Source organism: Sinocyclocheilus rhinocerous, unplaced genomic scaffold, assembly GCF_001515625.1.
Source record: "Sinocyclocheilus rhinocerous isolate Xijiao unplaced genomic scaffold, SAMN03320098_v1.1 scaffold263, whole genome shotgun sequence".
NCBI lineage: Eukaryota > Metazoa > Chordata > Actinopteri > Cypriniformes > Cyprinidae > Sinocyclocheilus > Sinocyclocheilus rhinocerous.
The window spans coordinates 1119174-1142294 of record NW_015645086.1 but is presented as its reverse complement, the minus strand read 5'-3'; the positions used below and the strand labels follow the sequence as shown (position 1 = coordinate 1142294).

At 36.6% G+C, this 23121-nt stretch overlaps 1 protein-coding gene across 7 annotated transcripts in view; it reads right to left on the bottom strand.

The window, feature by feature from the left end:
* The window catches only part of LOC107705704 (tensin-2-like), a 47544-nt gene that overhangs the window by 18634 nt on the left and 5789 nt on the right, over window positions 1–23121 (bottom strand). For 3 of the 7 annotated variants that reach the window (XM_016509119.1, XM_016509118.1, XM_016509120.1), the window contains exons 2-3: window positions 11704–11809; window positions 10970–11007 (exon numbers count right to left, since the gene is read on the bottom strand). In XM_016509119.1, the coding sequence (XP_016364605.1) occupies window positions 10970–11007; window positions 11704–11809 (144 nt within the window). Of the gene's footprint in view, window positions 1–10969; window positions 11008–11703; window positions 11810–11995; window positions 12062–14944; window positions 14983–21246; window positions 21373–23121 lie in introns of those variants that run through there. The other 4 variants (XM_016509124.1, XM_016509122.1, XM_016509123.1 and 1 more) reach the window with 4 other exon arrangements.

Genomic DNA, 23121 nt, shown 5'->3' with positions numbered 1-23121 from the left:
TCCTATTGACCTCAAACGTTTGAACATAATGTTAAACTTTCCATTAAACTTGACCCTCTATTTCCAGTTTGATGAATGCATCTGATATATCAGCAGAACTTGTTAACATTTCTTTCTCGACTCATTATTTGATTTTACAGTATTTAATTTGAAATGTAAAAAAACAATTTTTAAGGGGTATCCAGTGCATACTGTGCAGTAAACAGTGCACTACTACCCCAATAGGCCGTGTTTGTTCGCATTGATGTTTCTGTGTGTTGCTAGGTGGGATCCCATTATAATATCAAGTTTCCTTTTTTCTTGGCTAAAAAAAGCTGCCGTCACATTTGAAGAAAGTGAACGATTATGTCTCAAAACGCAGTGGACAGAACTCAGAAGATAATATTTCACTCCAGTGGAAAAGAACATCTTCCCAATGGTATATAAAGACAAGAAATCTCTCTCTATTTCTTCCTGCACAACCTGCCTGTAATGCTGTAAGGGAAGTGAAACACAGTGTAACTATTTTTACCGGGTGTAAAAGATATCACTGCCTCTGTGTTAAAGACATCAGCTGCTGAGAGCCTATTACTGACCCTCACACTCCCTTAGGTTCTGTCGCTATGAGCAGATGTTTCTTCTTCAATGCCCCTCTTGCTCTTTTTTTTTTGATTCCCTGGGAACATTTTCCTGATTCCTCTGGTAATTTTCCCCCCTGCTTCCATCGAACCATTCCTTTTTTCTCTGCATGTCAATCATTCCATAAACATTTCCTCATTCATCCTGTTCATGTTTTCATGCAGCACTTGTTCACCCTTTCTCTTCCTCTTTAACTGCAGTTTGGTCTTCACTTACAAAAATGCAGCGCAGTTTCCACCAAAATACAGTATCGTTCAAAAGATTGAGGTTGGTAAGATTTTTTAAATTGTTGTTGTTGTTGTTGTTGTTTTTGTATATAAATATCTTATGCTCAACAAAGCTGCATTTATTTGATTAAAATACAGTAAAAACAGTAATATTACAATGTAACATTACAACAGTTTAATATATTTATATATATATATTTTAAAAATATATTGTATTTATTCATATTTAATGTGCAGTCATTACTCCAGTCTTCAGTGTCACACGATCCTTCAGAAATCATTCTAATATGCTGATTTGAAGAAATATTTCTTATTATTATCAGCAGTTGTGCTGCTTAATTATTTCTGTGAAAACTGACATTTTTTCAAGGTTTTTTTTAATGAATAGAAAGTTCAAAGGAACAGCATTTATTGTTTTAATGTTTTGAAACATTATAAATGTCTTATCGCTTGTCATAAATGTCTTTATAAATATCACTTGCTAAATAAAAGTATTCATTTCTTCAAAAAACCTTACTGACTCTATATTCTGAAGTGTACATTAGTGTTTATTTTTACTACTAAGAAATAATAATACATGAATTCACCCTTATTCTGTTTTATACAATGTCGGGGTTTTTTTAGTCACATTGGTGACTAATACCATGTTACCAGATTTTTTACATTTTCTAAAGGAAATGTGCCATTTTTCGGGTCACTAAGGTGTTTTTTAGCATGTTACTGCTGTAGATGGTGGGTAGGATGTTCTTGGTGGTTGCTTACAGACCACATCAAAAGAGGCCTCCACCCAAGTATAGATATGTGTTCTTATGGGATTTTTTTCATTGTCCAACAGTCTGTCTGCTGAAAAAAGTAATATCACATCTCTTCCAAACAATATTTGAGGTATCACTCATGTGTCCGTAGCACAAAAAGTGCTGGACGAGCTATGTGCCATAGTTTAATATGAAGGATTATGGGTTTGTTCAGATCCCGAAGAATGAGCAACAGCCACGAATAAGTGTAGCAAGTCGACCATGCTATTTTGGTGGAAACTATGGTTACCATGGTGAATTTTTGTTGCTGCATCCAAAATACTCTCTTTCCTCTCGCTAATCTTTTTCCTCTCCTCCACGCCAACACTCTTTTGTTTCTTCCAGCATGTAACCTTCTTTCTCTCTCTCCATCACTCGCTCTGACTTTTCTTTCTCCTTATCCAATCCACACTTTCAGCTTTTCATTATTCCCTCATTTAACAAAATGCCAATCCGCTCCACCTCCCTCAGACCGGCCGGCCTGCAGCCAGAACAAACTCTGAATCCCATCTGTAGGGCCAAATCTTACGCACGACTTTCATCCCGCTTTTTTTATCCATTATTCTTATTCTTATTTCCCTCTCTCCATCTGTCTCTGAAGTAACAGCAGCCCCCTGTTCTGTGCCCCTGTGTTCTGCTGCGAGCCCAGAGGAACTTGTTCCCACATGTAATGGGACGTTTAGGGTGAGGCGCGGTCCACAGGCGAGTACACGTGCCAAGTGTAATACCACAGCAGTAGTAAGGAAGGTTATTTACGTGACAGGGATGTGTTTTGACTCTAGAGTGACTCAAAGTGACCAAATCAGAGTTCCAAACGAAACACGGCTGAGCTCATTACTGACGTCACGCTTGGAGTAAGAAATGCTGTATGCTTGTTCACAACACAACCTGTAGGATGTTTAAAGTAGTGATGCCCAAAATAGCCAATATATTTTGCACATCACTACTTTAAACCTCTTAGCATATCAGTTATCAGCGGATTTTGATGGTTCTTTGATTTATCGAGATATTTATTGTGCTCCTTTGCCCTATTTTTACATTGAGATTATCCTTGCCATCATCCAGCACTCGCTTAAAGTTAATCGTACTAATATATACTAATTAGGGCTGAAACCACAAAATATTTTATATCATAAAAAATAAATAAAACATTTAAAATATTGATGGTTCTTTGATTTATCGAGATATTTATTGTGCTCCTTTGCCCTATTTTTACATTGAGATTATCCTTGCCATCATCCAGCACTCGCTTAAAGTTAATTGTACTAATACTAATTAAGGCTGAAACCACAAAATATTTTATATCATAAAAAATAAATAAAACATTTAATATATGGTACTGTATCATATGTGACTCATGGAATTCCTAACTGAATGTTACAAGACAAGAAACGTTTTGCATTTTCTGCATATTAGGCATACAAATAACAGTGAATGTGAGCATATTATATATATATGTGACAGTGACAGATTCCAAAAATATTAAGCAGCACAACTGTTTTCAACATTGATAATAATAAGAAATGTTTCTTGAGCAGCAAATCAGATTGTTAGAATGGTTTCTGGAGGATCATGTGACACTGAAGACTGGAGTAAAGATGCTGAAAATTCAGCTTTACTATCACAGAAATAAATTACATTTTAAAATCTATTCAAATAGAAAAGTTATTTTGAATTGTAATAATATTTCACAATATTACTGTTTTTACTGTATTTTTGATCAAATAAATGCAGCCTTGGTGAGCATAAAAACCCATATATTTTACCCCCAAAATTTACCAACTCCAAACTTTTGAACAGTAGTGTATGTGTAGGTTTTCCACAGAGATTAACAGGATTGAATATTTTTTAGGCTCAGCATCTAGGAAGTTCCTGGACTGATTTCTCCTGATATGGACTTTGATATTGTCATCTCAGTAGCAGCTGCTTCATCCGCTCTGCACTCGTTTCCTGTTCGTAGAGGTGTGAGGCTTTTTAAAGAGTTCCTCGGAGGCAGAGAGGAAATGTTCCTTGCACATGTGTGTTGGGGTCTGGAGATGCATGTAGAGATAAAAGCGAGGCTAGAGAGAGGGAGTGCAGATCAGAGGATGGCAAGAGACGGATATATAACAAGCAGTCATACTGTAACCAGTGCAGGAATAAACGAAGGGTGGAGATGAACATGAGAGCAGAGGAAATGGAGGAAGGAGGGGGAGAGAGATGGAGGGATGTCAGAGCGGTGGAGGAAGCGTGGGAGGAGAGCGAGGCTGGACGGTGGGCTCGGGTGTAAACAGAGTAATTACTGCAATTAATCCGAGCAGAATGCAGGGGTCCCAGAAGGAGCAAATACTGGCTTTACACATGTTCTTCACTGACAAACAGAAACAGCCTTAATGAAGTCTTATAAGAAACTTAAGCCTAGTCTTCGACCTTTTTTTTTTTTGCATGATGTTCTTTTTTTATGACAATAAAGTACCGTACCCATTACTGCATTGTAAACAATTAAGAATAAAAATATACAGGATTGAATATTTTTTAGGCTCAGCATCTAGGAAGTTCCTGGACTGATTTCTCCTGATATGGACTTTGATATTGTCATCTCAGTAGCAGCTGCTTCATCCGCTCTGCACTCGTTTCCTGTTCGTAGAGGTGTGAGGCTTTTTAAAGAGTTCCTCGGAGGCAGAGAGGAAATGTTCCTTGCACATGTGTGTTGGGGTCTGGAGATGCATGTAGAGATAAAAGCGAGGCTAGAGAGAGGGAGTGCAGATCAGAGGATGGCAAGAGACGGATATATAACAAGCAGTCATACTGTAACCAGTGCAGGAATAAACGAAGGGTGGAGATGAACATGAGAGCAGAGGAAATGGAGGAAGGAGGGGGAGAGAGATGGAGGGATGTCAGAGCGGTGGAGGAAGCGTGGGAGGAGATCGAGGCTGGACGGTGGGCTCGGGTGTAAACAGAGTAATTACTGCAATTAGTCCGAGCAGAATGCAGGGGTCCCAGAAGGAGCAAATACTGGCTTTACACGTGTTCTTCACTGACAAACAGAAACAGCCTTAATGAAGTCTTATAAGAAAATTAAGCCTAGTCTTAGACCTTTTTTTTTTGTTGCATGATGTTCTTTTTTTATGACAATAAAGAACCGTACCCATTACTGCATTGTAAACAATTAAGAATAAAAATATATGATATATATTATATTAAATATATTAGACATTAGCATGAGACAGATGTCAAGTCCTTCTCTATTCCTTAATTGGCTGTGATTTAGTGTGTGTTAACATGATCTCAAGCCTCGAGCAGCTGTGAGCATGTTAACACACACTCAGCTTTGAGCAGATCCCGCGGGAGAGGCTGGGAATACACAGAGGTCTGCTTTCACATACACCACGATTACATCTTTTTATTTGGATTGATTCCCTACATGGAGATCCATAACTGAGATATTCTCCAAACTCCAGCAGACAACATGTGTATAGTATACACAGATCAGAGCTGTAATCATTCACTAATTAACTCACTATCTTTCTCCTTTAGGCTCTCTAACAGGAGTTTCGGTATTATATCACCCCTTCTATTGTCTTATTGCCAAACTAAACAGGAATCACAAATCTCTAGAGTGAAGCAGCCAATCAAAGAGATTAGATATGAATAAACAGAAGTAAATACATTCCCTGCAAATGGAAACAAATCTAAACAATTAACAGAACACAATCAGTAGATATCAGCAATGGAAAAATCCCACCTCTGCTAGCATGGCTTCTTTAATGAGACAACGACATGCCGCAGTTGTTCTGATCTCATGTGTTTATACAATTCTTTATGGACGCTATAAATACAAAGACGTGGACATATTGGAGAATGTACTGATGTTATAGACATCTTTCTTCACTTGAAAGTTATGCATATGGATGGTTTCCATATGGTGCCAATTAAACTGATGACAAAATGCAATGTTAAACTCATGGCAGCTTGACTTTTTTTTTTTTGATAGAATAATAAACACTAATTTAATTAGTTATCTTAGAAATAGTGAGTCAATGACAATAAGCTTATCTTTTTTGAGTCCTATCTATTAAATAATTCAAAATATACATATTTAGATAAGCTTCAATATTAATTAATATATAGGCAGTGTAGAAGATAGATAGACAGACAGACAGACAGACAGACAGACAGACAGACAGATAGATAGATAGATAGATAGATAGATAGATAGATAGAATCAGATTATGGATGGATGGATAGATAGATATAGAAATAATCAGAAGATAGATAGATAGATAGATAGATAGATAGATAGATAGATAGAATCAGACTATATAGATAGATAGATAGATAGATAGAATCAGACTATATAGATAGATAGATAGATAGATAGATAGATAGAATCAGACTATATAGATAGATAGATAGATAGATAGATAGATAGATAATCAACATGTATCATCATCTATTTGTATGTGTTCAAACAGCATCTGCCAACACATCAGCTGTACCTTCAGGTCAACATTTGCTCTTCAGTTTGCTATTGGAGTCATGTTTCAGTTCTTCAATAAAGAAAACTGATCTTCAAAATTACTGTTATAACTCAAACAGAAGTCTTGCAAGTGGAGGACAGAAAAATCTCATGCTTTGCTTAAATGGCATGATACAGCATCCTAGACTGCATCCGCGGTTGATTCCTTCATGGTTTTATACCTTTTTAGCTCTGTTTTTTGGCATATACCTCTCCTTGTTACCCAACATTAGGAGTCGGATATAATCCAGACCTCTGAGTCAGAAAGCCAACCTCTAAATGATGCAAAACGAAACTAGAACTGCTGGACAAAGCTGAGACACACATAGTTAGAGTCATATATATACACACACTGGCCTGAGCGAAGTTTGGGAAACACATGGCATTGATGAGCTCATAAAGAGGGGAGATGAAATGAACGATTTACTGGAAGAGCCCACCCATTCACTTCCCTCATTTATACCAGTTCATATCCCACTTCAGCCACCAGTACCATGGGAAACAGGATCCCTTTTGCCTTGAAAAGTGGCGGAAATGATTCTTCCTCTGACGGTGTTCTCTGCCATCTATTCCTCCGTCTCTTTTTCTCCATGGACTGAATTTTCCACTCTGGCACATAGATAAGATCCTGCCGCTCATAGGATGCATGGAAAAAAACAAAAATACACAGAGTTTTGACTTTATGTGGTAAGACAGCATACTAACTGTCATGGACACTCAAAAGTAAATGATTTCGAACATAAACAGCAACTTCACTTGCCACACTACTAGCGCTCTGCATTGGGAAACTTGGCTAGCAATAGTCTTAAATAATAGAGTTTTTGTTAGCATGTTACTAAGTTAAAGCCGTAATACTCTAATAGGCACAAAAAAAAATTTTCTAAGATTTTTATCAATGTTTTTCGGTATTGAGTGAAGGTCGTCGCTTCTGCCATCTTGGATTATTTTTGAGCCTGCTGAAATGCAACTTAAATTTCAAACTTTCAGTCTAAAGCCTCATGACATCCTCCACAGCTGTGACAAATTGTGACTCTTGAACTGTGATTTGTCATGCAGGGTCAGCTTGACTCAGTGACAGCTAAGCTTCATCCTAAATGCTAAAAGCAAGTTAAAGATGAGTCAATTGCTTGTTAGTGGGCTGGAGGTTATATCCTGTGGTTTAAGGTTGTAGATGAGGTTGTATCATACCCGACAGGCACACAAACAAAGAGAGCTGTACTGACGATAATTCCCTTTCATCTCTGTTTTCAGGAAATGCATTTCGGGAAAATTGAACTGGGGTTTTTCCATGTAAGTGGGTAAAAGTAAAAAACATTAACAGACCAGTGAGGTCTGAGACTTTTGTTAAACTATGTTTATTGGTTACAGAGCATGCACAGCCAGCTCATCTCTACGGTACAACTCAAGGGAATATTTGAACCAAACAATGATGGATATAAATATCTTAAATCAAAAGAGCAATGAGTAAAGGTTGGTGGATGACCACCCTGACCAATCCCTACATTACCCAAGCAACAAACTACAACACTGTTTATTGAGAAACTGCCATAAACAGGTAAAACATGGCCAGACATCACATCTCAAACTGTCATCACACTCTACTTCAATAAGGAACTCTATAAGGACTTCTACGACTCAAGTGTTTGGAGTAGGAGTTTAATAACTCCCCAATGGCTGATGAAGTTAACTAGCCATTCGTGTCTGAGAGTGCTTCCTCTATAAATTATTTGGCTCCTTTCCTATTCTCTATGGTCCACATATCTGTATTTATAACAGAACTGTTAGCTTTCAACATATGGACATTCCTATTCAATTCACAGATGAAGCCATCTAAGCGTGCAATTCTAAATCTGTGTACAATCCAATAAGGCCAGTGCTATGAGGAGGTGAATAAAAAACCATTCACATCGAATAATGCGACAGAGCCCAGGGAGGGGACAACAGCTTAAGAGAGCAACATGAAACAGCAGAATGGTGTTTGAGTGGATTTTCTATATTAAAGAGCAGAGGAGAAGGGCTTACGTTGATTTCTGCTGCGCCAAATAAAACATCTGCAGGTTATACTCTGAAATGAAGTACTGTTTAGGGTCAAATACAGTGTGTAATCATTTTAAAAGTGAGGTTTGCATTGCAGGAGTGCTCAGTGTTTTGATTTTTGAACTCAATGCTGTCTTACATTTTTGTGATAGCACTTTAATATGGAGCAAGAGTTTGCCGGACACTTCTTGGACCCATGACTTGGACCTATGCCATGGCATTCTGACCTAAGAGGGCTTAAGTGTTCTTGAAATCTGTCTTTGCCCTGTCTTGCGAGGTGCTAAGAGTGGGAGGGCTGGTTGACGCTCTAGAGGGCCGCTAAGGTTTTCAGTTTTTTTTAAAGCTCATGTTCTCTAGAGAGGGTGGCCACTCCCTACTAGGGCAAAGCTGATGACTATCACAGCCAACATCGAGGGTTTTGAATGGTCATGACTGGTACATGAACTTGTCACTGAACATATAAAACCAGGTTAATCAAAAGATTACTTAAACATGCTTTAGTTGGGTAACAAAATACATGTGGGAAAATAGGTTGCTATATCCATACAGTTCCCATGCTGCTCTTAAGTTCTCTCACTAAACTATTAATCTCCCAGATATCTGATGAAAAGAATGTTTATGCATGAATCTTGACAAATGATCAGTTAACCACTGATCAATCCTTAGATTAAGCAGTGGGACAAATAAATCATCAGATGTGATGAACCAACAGAGAATTGCATCTCACCCAGAACTGTGATTGTGGGATTCAAACCTACAACCTTTCGATTATAAGCTGAGAATTATACCCATTGTACCTAAGTATTTACAATTAGATGCTTCTTTCATTCTTAAAATTCAATAATTCATAAAAATCATTTTATGACAGCTGAAATTATGAAAAACAAAAGCAATCAAAGCGATGGCCTGTTTTGGGAATCAAACCTAAATCAGAGCCCAGACTTAAACCCCACTGAAAATCTGTGGAATGACTTGAAGACTGCAGTCCACAAACGCTCACCATTAAATTGAACTGAACTTAAGCACTTAAGTTCTGCAAAGAAGAGTGAGCAAATATTGCAAAGTCTAGATGTGCAAAGTAGCAACAGAGACATAACCCAACAGACTAAAGACTGTAATTAAAGCAAAAGGTGGTTCAACAAAATACTGACACAAGGGGGTGATCCTTTTTCTAACTCAGTGATTCTCGCTTTTTATTTTTTTCTGTCATGTTGGTGTTATATCTTTCACTTGGATGTTATAAGTTGCACTGAGTAAATACAGCTGGATAAAACAAAAACCGTGTCTGTCTTCATTTCAGGCTGTAAAGCAACAAAATGTGATTATTTTAAAGGGGGTGATTCTTTTCTACACCCACTGTAAATAATCAAACTGATAGCCTGTTGTGGGATTCAAACCTACAACCTTTCAAGGAAAAACTTTTATACATTTATGGCTACAATAACACATTTATTTAAAAAATAAATAAATAAATATTCATGGCAGGTCAGTTTTCTCAAAAAGTGAATTCTGTCTGGTAAAATGTAGATCTTGAGCCCTGATTCCTCATAATCATTGAAATGCATTCATTCCACATAATCATTTAGCCTAGTCATTGTAGGAACTCATGCCTGAAAATTATCCTATTCAGCAAGTGAGCTCAACTCCTAGCATGACACTCTGTGTCGTAAAGAGTGTTTCAGTGGGTTGGTGATTTGCTGATTGAATAACAATGTGGCATGTTTAAACCTCTCACTGTTTCTCAGACTAAAGGCTGTAATTAAAGCAAAAGGTGGTTCAACAAAATACTGACACAAGGGGGTGATCCTTTTTCTAACTCAGTGATTCTGGCTTTTTATTTTTTTCTGTCATGTTGGTGTTATATCTTTCACTTGGATGTTATAAGTTGCACTGAGTAAATACAGCTGGATAAAACAAAAACCGTGTCTGTCTTCATTTCAGGCTGTAAAGCAACAAAATGTGATTATTTTAAAGGGGGTGATTCTTTTCTATACCCACTGTAAATAATCCAACTGATAGCCTGTTGTGGGATTCAAACATACAACCTTTCAAGGAAAAACTTTTATACATTTATGGCTACAATAACACATTTATTTAAAAAATAAATAAATAAATATTCATGGCAGGTCAGTTTTCTCAAAAAGTGAATTCTGTCTGGTAAAATGTAGATCTTGAGCCCTGATTCCTCATAATCATTGAAATGCATTCATTCCACATAATCATTTAGCCTAGTCATTGTAGGAACTCATGCCTGAAAATTATCCTATTCAGCAAGTGAGCTCAACTCCTAGCATGACACTCTGTGTCGTAAAGAGTGTTTCAGTGGGTTGGTGATTTGCTGATTGAATAACAATGTGGCATGTTTAAACCTCTCACTGTTTCTTTGCACATTGACCAAACTTTTGCCAGTGCCAAGGAGTGACGAATAAGGTTATATAAAACTGGGTATCACAGTAGTTACTCTATACAATGTCAGCAACTGTGAATGAAGCAAATAGCTTTACAGCTTAGCTTGGGACTCTAGATCCCAGGGTGCTCTGATATGGGTGTGCCAGCGCTGGCATCCATTGGCCTTATCAATGAGTCTTTCACTACGGCTGTGTGGTGCAGGGGTGCGGCTGCCAACACTGCCGCCCCAACACAGGGAGGCCTTCAGTGCAGGAAACACAGAGAGAGAGCTAGCCTTTAAATACATAAACTCCCATTTAATACGCCCATGTTAATCTGAAGAGGGAGTGAAAGAGACATTGATAAATTCATTATGACCTGGTGAGAAATGGGAGAAATGTTCTTACCTTGGCTTCGCATTTCTTATGAGTAGCTGTTTTGCAGACTGTGGGCGGTAAAGAAAGGTAAATGTGTTGGTTAGGGAGGAATACTGAATAAGTCTGATATGGTTTCATTAGGCATTAGTGGCATACAGAGAATATTATGGAACCCCCTAGTGAACAATAAGATGTAACATAATTTATGGGAGTTTTATCAGGTATGAGAAGTATCAAAATAGCATCTAAAATCTTTCTTCTAAATCAGTGGTCACCAAGAGTACTTCAACATAAACCTATTTATTTCATTTTCATTTATTTATTAGAAGTTTTTCAGTTTTATTTCCAATAACATCACTTGCATGGAAAGATTTTACAGAATATTTTTTAGGGCTGTCAACGTTAACTGCAAAACTGGAACAGGATTTAGTGTGAAAAATAAAAAATAATGCAAATACACTGTACATTTTAAATAGGTTATTTTCTCTTCAGTAATATACTAACTCTAAAAATACTTTATATTAAGTGTAAATATTGTCCAGATAATATTTTTTCATAATTTTTATTTAGTACAGTAATATTAAAGCCAATTATTTAATTTCACAATAAAAAAAATATGCTTCTTCTCAGTATAAATTGTGAGACAAAAATACATTTTCATACATGAAAATCTCACAAGGGGATCACCATATTTGTGGGTCCTTGGCAACAAAAGTTAAAACAAAAAAATGAGATAAAGGCTGAAATGGTCAGATGTCACTCACCTCGACAAAAAGAGCCCAAATTCTCCACGCTCTGCCTGCACACCCCACACTGCCGCTTCTTTTTGAAGGTCTTTTCTTTGAAGACGTGGGGCTCGCCCTTCCCCGCCTGGAAAACACAAACACAACATTAAAAAAAAAAAATAAAAAAAAAGGCTTTGTACTGTATTTGTCGCTAAACTCATGCTTCTCTCTCAGTCACCGTCTGTAATCTGTCATTTTGTCATTAGTTCACTATTTTTCCAAATAAATCTTCTCTTGCGTTCTGCTCTTCCGCCCGATTCCCTTCACTGACCTGAACTCTCCTCTGGATGTCAGCCATCTGTCTCTCTTTCCATGTACAGCAGCTCATTTTTCAATGCTGAGAACAAAAACAAAAACCCGACAAACCTTTTATCTGAAAGTGGCACATCTTGCGGTGAGAAACTTGATGAGGACACTTTGGTTCAAACAAACAACTCTACATAGCAAGCCCACTGTGTAGCGCTTGACTACAAAATATCTGACAGCCACATGTCCTCCTCAAATACTAATTTGTATGTTATCACTTCTGATGAGGCTCAGGACTAACAGACAGCACAAACTCATCATGCAGCATGTTTGTACACTGGGTTTGGTTTGGTTTTAACTGTGTGACGTCCCACAGCAGAGGAGCATAATGCAGCTTTGTGTTTGGAGGTGCGCTTTTCCATTTGGCAGAGAGGTAGAGGAGTTTAGCACTCTTTTCCACTCTCTCTGGCTCTCTCTCTGGACCCTGTTTGGACAGCTGGCGAGAAATGCAGCGTGTGCCCGTTAGGTGCCATAGCCACAGCTTCAATAAGCTGGCACCATCACATACAGCCACTGGAGTCCCTCACTCCACAGTCATTGTCTTCAGGTAAAATGGGCATCTCCAGTGATCATCTGTGAATATCATCCTACACAACATAATACTTGTGAAGCCGAAGAGTCTTTTTTTAAATGTTAAAATAATTGTATCAATCCAAGTTTAATGTTAGAAGTACTAATTACTAATTAAATTTGCCTCTGGATGATTAAACAAACGAAACAGGTGAGGTCTAGGCAAAAAAAACACCTAGATCACCCTGCCACCCACATAGAAACACCATAGCAACCACCCAGAATACTCCACTACCCACATAATAACCCTAGCAACCACCCATTACATCATAACACATAGTAACACACTAGCAACCACATAAAATACTCCACTACCCACAAAATAGCCCTAGCAACCACCTAGAACATCATAACAACCACATAGCAACACCCTAGCAACCATTTAGAACACTAGAATACTTTCAAAATCACCTAAAAATACATTAAAAACTTCTAAAAACAACATAGAACATTAGCATATTGGACTTATATACCGGTAGTTTATAATACTGATCCTGTTTGATGTTAAAGACATATATATATATATATATATATATATATATATAATTGGTAAAAAATAATAATAATAAAGGTAGCGGCTTTGGGACATCACTTGATTTCCAATGTAAAATCTGGGTCCTGAAGCAAAAGCAAGTGAGAAGCAGAGCAACATTTGTGTCACTGCAGTCTGTCCTCTTTGACTGTACTGTAACACAAGACTTCTTCAGAATGACTAAGGTTGAGAACTATTATAAGCTGACTATAATTGCTTAATCAGAGCAAGTCTTTCATTCACTATGAACAAACATCAGGATCAGCTGCTTCAGATGTTAGCAAATGCCCTGTAAGCAAGCAAGTGCCCCATGACAAACGTTATGTGTTATGCATTAAACTGTCCCATTTAAACATCCATGGATACTAAGAAAGCCCTCTTTCTGGGTTAATCAAACTGGATCGTCTCGTTTACCCCTCTCAGAGATCTCAGCCAGATCACGTTGATTTGCTTGGCTGCTCCAGGAGTTCAGTTTGTCCACCCAAATGAAAATCATCAGCTGCTTTTTCCTCTCTCTTTTACAGCTCCTTAATGCTCAGATTTCCTCTCTTTCTTCTAATTTCAGCTTCTAGCTTTTAATTTTCCTTAACTTTAGCCAAGGGTCAATGACGTATAAAAGTGTCCACGATAAAGAAAATAAAAACACATGTGCCAAGCTCCCAGATGTACTCTGTATTCATGCTGGTTTCACATGGTTTTGAAAAACTTTTACAATATATCATTTTCAAGAAAAGTTTCAATTTAATGGCTCTTTTAGTGCCATTTTAATTACATTTAATGGCACAATTTTTAAAATATTTTTTAAATATTCATAAATCAGTAAAGCAGTTTTGTTAACCGACTGTGAAATAATGTATATATATATATAATAATTAAAATGCATGTCAAATTATTTGACCAAGTTGAACTGGAGATCCAAATATACTACAAACTACTGAAAATATAAAATAAATTAGGGCTGTCAAAAAGTTTTAGTTACATGTTCTGATGAATAATCCATACTAAATGTGCAATTAATCACATATATCGATATTTGCTAAAAAAATAAAAAAATAAATCCCCAACTTCAAATAATACAAAGACAATACATTACTCTGGCAGATGATTAAATAGATAAATAAATATGCATTGTACTACAGTTATATTAATTTAAATTGAAAGCTCTAAAAAAAAAAAGTAAAGGTCCTTCAACTACATAATTACACTTACACAAAATAATGATCTTTAAAAAAGCATCATATGACCCCTTTAAAAAGAAATCATTAATGCCACCTGAGAGAACCAAAATGTACTTGTCCTCTAATTCTGGCCTACAAGTCAGTGTTTTTGTAATTAAGCCCTATTAAGCATAAAAGTGACCTTTCTGTGCACCCTAATTAGGTGAGCACAGAACATGCATTATAAAGCCTACCTTTCCACTGCTAAAGTCCACAGGGGTCAAGAACCCGAATGAAAAAATAATCAGCAGGCCATTACCTGCACTAAGTAACCCCACCCCCTTTAACCGAGTGTGCAAAATCACGTCTCACAGGTCCGGCGCTCTGCAACACCCGTCAACAGACTAACTACTGCCCAGCCGGCAGTGTGCCAAGAGCAGGTAGTCAGGGAAGGGACAGCCCCCAGGGCACGGCGCAGAGACAAGGAGGAACTGTTCACTTAATTTTAGCCATCCAGAACAGCATGCCAAAGCTTCAAAGCTCAAATGAAATAACAGAAGAGGAATTGAACAGACAATCTGGATATAAACAGACATAGAAACGACAGAAAGCGACAGGAAAGTCCGTATTTTGGGCAAAACGCACACCCATGTACCAATTTTCCCATGATTCTTCACCTCTTGCACTCTCTTCTCTTCCATAAATAGCTCCAGCTTCAACAGATCCTCACATTGTGTGCAATATCCTGCAATGAACCGAACTTTGTGTTCCAGCCCAATTCAGTACATGCAAGCTAGGAATGGAAGCTCAACGAGAACATAAACACCAACTGACATTTAGGGGTCAATGACATACAAGAGTGTCCACAAAAATGAAATTTACCTTAAAACACATGTGCCAAGTTGGTAGAAATGTACTCTTTGTATTCATGTTGGTTTCATATGGTTTTGAAAAGCATTTATAACATTTTCAAAAAAAGTTTCAATTAAAACAATGTAAAAGTAATAAAAATGTGATGTGATGTAATTGTAAATGTAATTATATATTCTTCTTACCAGTGTTATTTTAGTATCACTAAGATACTATTACAGTTTTTATAAATATTTAGAATTTTAAAAAATATTTTGAATTTCCATTTCAATTTTAGTTAATGTTTTAGTAATTTTGTTTTGTGTTTGTTATTTTTAAGTAATTAAAAGAAAAAAAAATCAGTTTTAGTTATTTTAGTACACCTAGTTAAAATGAGAAATGTTGCCTTGACAAATGACAATTACATGAAATAAAATAAGATTTTTTTATATTTTATTTTAATTTAAAGTTTATTTTATTTCAAGTAACAAAAATGCTTTTCTTAGGGTGTAGTTTTAGTTAACTATAATAGCACTGCTTCTTACATCTTGAATCTTCAAAACATTTAAAACATATTACATATATATATATATATATATATATACACACTACAACTTTATATAAGTTAAACTTTATTTATTTTTATAATTTGTTATATTTTAGGTTATATAGTCACACCACATGACATTTTGCGAACTGAACTAACCTTGCCTAATCATAAAAATATAAACTTTTATGACATTTTGACCTTGATGCACAGGGATGCACAGTCACTGTATGTAGGAATTGATTTTTAATTTTTTCTTTTTTAGGTATTTGTGAATTCACAAATTGAACAAATAAGAATCACTAACAGACAGTTAGACCAATTAAATGTGCCACTGAGACACACACAACTTCCTGTATCTGTCGCTGTAGTTGGCAGATCCAACTCAAGAAAGAGAAATCACTGCAGATTTGGTGGTGGAGCCTCTAGAATTTGGGCCTCTAAGGTACAAATCCAAGTAGAAGCAGCCCACAAAGTTGCTCAGATCTCCATCCTGCCTTAGCCACAAATGCTCTCCAATCAGCATAGCATTAATGCCCAGGGTGCCCCAAGGAGACTGTCCCTGCCATCCGTCTCCCGTAGGTCGCGATTAACAAAAAGCATCTGCGAATAACCAAGTTATCAATCACAAAATCGTGCCTGCAACCATGGTGTTCCACCAACAGATGCTACCCATTACATTTTCAAATCATACAGACATAGAAACTCTGGTAAGCTGGCACAAACAACAATTCAAGAAAAAACCATTAGAACAGACAATTCAGAAGAATAAACATCAGTGGGGCTGGATGAAGGGAACTGAGATCTTGGACATCAAGCTGTCCTAATGTGGAATATGTGAGCGCCGGATTAACTGCTGCTATAACCTACACTTGCTGAAAAAGTGCTTTTAATGCCAGAGGAATTAGCTTTCCTGCCCAAACAATTCAGACGAGATGTTTATAGTGGCGTTCGATGCAATGGCACTAAAATCCTGCCATTTTTGCAGATTGTTCTGCCGGTGCAAAACTCACAGCCACAATACTAGAGGGTGGTTGCTATGCAGTTGCTAGGGTGTTCTACACTGTTAAAAATATCCAGTTAAATGTATGCTAAAATACGCAGCTGTGGCTGCCAGAAATGACAATGTGACATTCTACTGTTTTTCAATGGAAATTATATGGTAATTTATAGTTTTTACTTAACATAAATTTAACAGTATTTTACAGTATAATCACACACAATGCAATGTTAAAAAATTTTTTCACCATATACAGTGGGTGCGGAAAGTATTCAGACCCCCTTAAATTTTTCAGTAATTTATAGTTTTTACTTAACATAAATTTAACAGTATTTTACAGTATAATCACACACAATGCAATGTTAAAAAAAAATTTCACCATATATGCCCTGGTAAGCTACAGTCAACCAATTAACAGGTTTTTACTGTAGCATTTACAGTATTTTTCTGTAAAAATTAAACATTTGTTGCTAGGGCATTACTATGCAGTTGGTAAAATGTTGCGGGAGGTTGTTAAGTCATCACTTACTGGCTCAATATAATCGTCCTTAGACAATTCATATCCCTTTTGCAATGGGTCCCATGCATGTTTTAATACCTGAAAAAAGTCTGATTGCTTAGAAGTAAAAGCACATCCCTGATGGGGGCATCAAGCCTCACAGTTTTAGGCCTTATTCACATCTGTAGCACAGCATCTTGCTGAACGCACCAAACATTTAGGGTTAATAAAGAATGAGTATCTCAACTGGGGAGTATAAAAAAAGTGTTACAGGCCTTTTTCCTCACTGAGGGGTGGTAAAGGGAAAGCAAGGGAGCCATGTGTGTGTGAATACGAGTGTGTGTTTGTAAGTGTGTGTGTAGGGTGGGACAGGCAGTGAAAGAACAGAAACTGCCTGTTCCAGTGATGAAGTCAGCGTAGCGCCATTACATACTTCCTGCGCTAATCAAATATGTCTCCATGACAAACAAACGCACAATGGCCAAAACACAACACACACAACATTCACAGCGAACTATCTGTATTCATAATGAGCATGTAAACTATTCAACTACTAGTATACGAATATATTGAATACTGGAGGGATGTGTCCTCTTCCATGATGGTTACAGGCCTGCATCCTCAGGAAATGACGGGCTAATCTTCCCATCCTATTGTGTGAGCTATTATTTGCACTTCCTCCTATAAGCCATCACTGAGACTTCACACACTAAATCACACAGCAGTCTATTAGTGTCAGACTGTTATCAAGAACTTACTCTACCGCACAATGTTGTCGTCATGTTACTATATATAACCCAAGAGAAAGCCAAGGGAAAGTCCGATACAAATATATAAGGATAAAACACAATCACGCACACATATGTCCGATTACACATCAGGAATTCCTGTGGCATGACTCTTACATGAACCTTCATGTCAGTAAACGTTCGCACACTATAATCTAACCGTGGTGGTGGTCGGTTATGATTGAGCATTTCAATATGATGTGAAACTTGAAACTTCAGAAAGAACCAAGTAAAACACACTAATCAGTAACCACACTCATTTTATGACTATACATAAATGGCTCAATATGCTTGTAAAGAAATCCCCCTGATTATGGCTTATATCACATAGTAATTACTTGCAACTTTTTTACTGCTCTAAAATCAACAGCAAGAATTATTACTGAGTGTTGCCAAGTAACACTTCTACTGTACTGCTCTCTTACACACCTATAACTCTTTCCTGGATTCTTCTATAATGTAAACGGTATATGATTCTCTTCAAGCAGACCAATTCATAGACGAGTGTGATATAATAAAGTTTGCGTTACATCCACTTTGTGTATGCAGGTGGACACACTAAGCTGAAATAGTCCATGCGAGGTCTGATACGAAGTGACAGCTCATATAGAAAGAGCATGAGAGAGAGAAGTAATTATCATGTCGGTAGCAAATCATATCAACTATTTACTGAGCTACTAGCAAGCAACCAGCCCACTTAAAATGAAAGGTTTTCTTATATTCTCCAAATTGTGGTCATATTTAATGGCTGTTTAGCTGTATTCAGAGCTGTATGGCAGAAGAACATCCTTCACTGATGAACTCACACACGATCTACTGACTTGCAGCATTACATCCTCAGCAAAGTCAACGACATCTTCAAGAATCTGGACTTCTACACCATTCTGCACGTCATTACACTGTTTGCTAAAATACACCTACTACGTGTGCAATGTCCCAAGATGCTTTAAAGAGTTTGAGGAACTTCACGCAAGGTTCATGAAGATATAAACAACTGCCTGTTGTGTTCACACAAAGGAATATTTTCCCCCATCTTCTTGTATTTTGCATTGCCTTTCTTCTCACAATAATGATATCACACTGATATTCAAGATATTTTACGTGACTATTCTTCAAAACTACCATAGCCTCCTGGGACCCAGGCATAGACCTTTATCCTCTGTAGAGGACATTATATTTTAGTGAATTTCTCTGAGACCGTACACGCCTCAGTTTTAAGTCTGGATGTTCTGTACAAAGCACATTCAGGGCTTTTTTAGAGATATCAAATGTTTGGAGGTTTGATCATAAACACACCTTCTCCTTGGTCTTTAAAAATGACTGATCAAATTTAGCACTCAACATTTTGTAATTATCATTTAAATCTGACTAATTTTCAAATTGTTTGTCGTAAAAATAAATAAATAAATAAAAATCTCAGAAAAATCAAGTAAATATCATGGGGTTTCAAATCAGAATATGACTTTTTATTACGAAACAGGGCATAATTTTCATACATGTCTACTGTAGAGGACACCAGGACAAACATCATGTTAATCAGTCATTTTGGGGTCAATAGGGAAATAAGTTATAGATTAATATTCATATGAAATATGAGATATTCTTATGAAAATGTTGCCAAGTTATTACTCCCATTATTACACTTCTTTTTTTCATTATGGTTTGCCCCAAGAACGCATTAATATGCAAATTAGATGCTATGGACACACTGTATAGAATGAGAATAGCAATTTATGGACATTTTACGCACATATTGCATAAAGTAAACTAGTACATCAAATCATTCTGTTATATCTTTCATAACATAGTTGAGAATCATCTTTGTACAAGGTTTGGTTAAAAATAGCTTGAATCCTAAAAACTGTTTGGTGAATGAAAAAATAAAACATTGTTTTTTCAATATGGGGTGCTGTGTGTACATTAATGAGGAAAAAAAATTTACTTAAATGATTTTAGCAAATGGCTGCAATATAACAAAGAGTGAAAAATTTAAGGGGGTCTGAATACTTTCCGTACCCACTGTATATATATATATATATATATATATAACTTAGTCCTGGTGTCCTCTACAAAGGACAGAATAAAATATGAATAAAATATTTTTTCAAAAATGTTTTTTCTCCATTGGTTTCTTATGCTCCAACCAATGTACTAATGACATTAAAAAACAACAAAATTCACAAAACTTTCTTTATGGTTCTCAGGAGGATAGTACATGTCCAAATATTATATTAATGAATTAATTTCTTTAATTTTTTTTTTTCTATTTCAAATTTCAATCATTAAATTAAATGAGTATACTCATTTTTACTGAAGCAACTCTGGTATTTTGGCGACAACACGAGAGTATTCCTTTACATTACTGAAAGGAAAGTTTATTTTGAAAAATATATATATAATTGACTTAAAAATGTAATAGTACAGGTTAATAGATGATCTTAATCGCTTGCGATACCCAAAAACGCTGTCTAGGTAGTAAGCTCAGCATGTTTTGATGTCTCTAGTGAGGCGTTTAATGCATGATGACGCAGTAGCTATTAGTTACCAGCTCGTGAAGTCATATGATGACTCTTTCTTTCTGCTCCAGCTTTTAGTGTAGTTTCACCCCTGGTAAAGAGTGGGAAAACCAAAGGTGCGCGTTTCCTTAAGACTTTCAACGACGACATACGCAATTAACATACAAACTCAAACGCCGTGTTTAAATTAGATTTGTCGAGACTTAATTAGCAGAGTGATGAAACTTTTAAGAGATTTATGCGGTTTTCATTTGTGGTTATGTAAGGCGTGTGATAATTGTCCCTACAGAACGAGAACGAGAGACTTCGCTCATGCTGCTGTTATGCATCTGACATGTTTCATGCCATGATAGTGAACATGGAAAGCGTGGACACTGAGCAGAACCAATACCAGCGATCTTCCATTAAAAGCACATTGTACTTCTTACACAAGCGCATTTATTTACCATATGGGACAACAGTGTGTTGTTAAGCTCGGATCAAAACTACTGTATCTTATTTACAGTTAAAAACACAAACTAGAGTCGCTTTTCTCACAAGCACTCACCTGTAGGATGCTCTAACACAGAGGTGAACTACATATCAGATCAGCGTTGCTCCTAACAAATCATGTGCATAACACGCATACAGTAACATTTAATAGAAATTATTTCAATCCATTTAATCACATCTAATTTCAACCATTTTATGTCCATTTCTTTACATTCAGGACCTCTAGACATGTCATCTTAGATCTGTACTGAAAGAAAATACTTTACCTTACTCATGTTTTTGAAGAATACTCCAGCTAAAAAAGGTTTCCTTAAAGATTTCATGGGCTACATTCCCAATGAGTCAATGGAGTGGCACTCGACTACCGATGGAGTTGTTTTCTTTACTTTCACTAAACTCATAGTCTGGCCGTGTGGGAGGAGCTACAGCGGGAATAGAACACTGTGGAATGTTGTTAGTAGAAGAAAAATTTTCTGATTGGCGGCATCCTGAAGAATCGATAGCTGATTGGATGAAATGCAAGCGCCTGCCTTTATGAATGTAGCGCTGTTCTACAACATATCTTTCACTATAGCATCACATTCATTTAGATATTTAGCTCTTTTCTGCTTAAAATATTTAAAAGTGCATTTAATTGTGAATTAATTCTATCATCTACATTTTATATAATATATTATAATAATATTACATTATATTATGGTGTTCTCCCTTATTCAACAGGAAATTGTGGTATTAACATCAATAAATAAACAAACAAGGTTTAAACAACTTTGCAAACAACAAGTTTGTTATGAAATGAAATCTTATATTACTTAGTGGCTGGTGTGCATTAGACAGTTAGCCTATTTATTTATTTTGAATGCTATACATCATTGTCTCTACAGTACAGATAGTCTGAAAAATGTATGGACCGGTAGGGACCTTTGAAAGAACTATTAAAAGCACAAAAGCGACATCAACTGGTCACATGTGGAGTTCTATATTACTTAGTGGCTGGTGTGCATTAGACAGTTAGCCTATTTATTTATTTTGAATGCTATACATCATTGTCTCTACAGTACAGATAGTCTGAAAATCAGTGTAATGCATGTATGGACCGGTAGGGACCTTTGAAAGAACTATTAAAAGCACAAAAGCGACATCAACTGGTCACATGTGGAGTTACATCTGCTGGCGCATTCACACGAGTTTTCTAGAGATGCAGCATGTGAAGCGCACTCAGTAGTATTTAAACGCCTTAAAATTGCGTCAAATGTAGCTTTTGATACATTTCTTAAAAGATGGAAGTTCCAAACACACAATAAAGCACATTCAACTAGGCCTCATATTTGTTCCTCGTTGGGTTTTGTTTTCGCCAATTAAGAAACATTTTCAAACACTACATGATTAAAATGAATGGCCTCAAATCTAAGTGATGAACGCCGTCCATCAGCCCACGAGCAGAATAAACAGAGATGCTCTCTGTGGAATCGCACAGCCAAGCAAATGCGGCTTCCAGCACTGAAGCCCCATACAAACACCATGTGATATGTGCCAATGATTAATGCATTTATGAAATAAGCTCCGTATAAACAACACAAAACATTACGACTGATATATTAAACATCTAAACGAACACAAATAAGCAAATAGCAATGTATTATTGAATGTTTATTTGAATTACTTAATGAACGTTTGTGAATTGTCTGAATTGGAAACAGGAAATAAAAATGTGGAATAGAATTTTAGGGTTTATATATATATATACATTTGACGCAAAAGAATGAGATTATAAATATGTTTTGACTTTTTACTAGTCCACTTCTAGATATACTGCCATATCACAGAATATAAAAAGAGAAGATATGTGTTGTTTGAAGTTAATCATTGAGATAAAATTCAAGAAAACAAAGTACATGGGGAACCACATGAGAAGGAAAGGAAAGGGAAGGGATAAGGAAGGGCAAGAGAAAGCATGAGTATCAGGTGGGGAGGGGAAATTATACAATCCGATTAAGGAGAGTGAGTGAGTAAGGCTTGTTGAGAAAGGGTAAAGAGAGACGTGTGTAGGACACACAGGCCATGGGAGAGTGTGTGCAGACAGGATGTGGAAGGCACATGGTTGGGGAGAAAGGGGCCCTCCAGCAGGCAGACTGTGAACA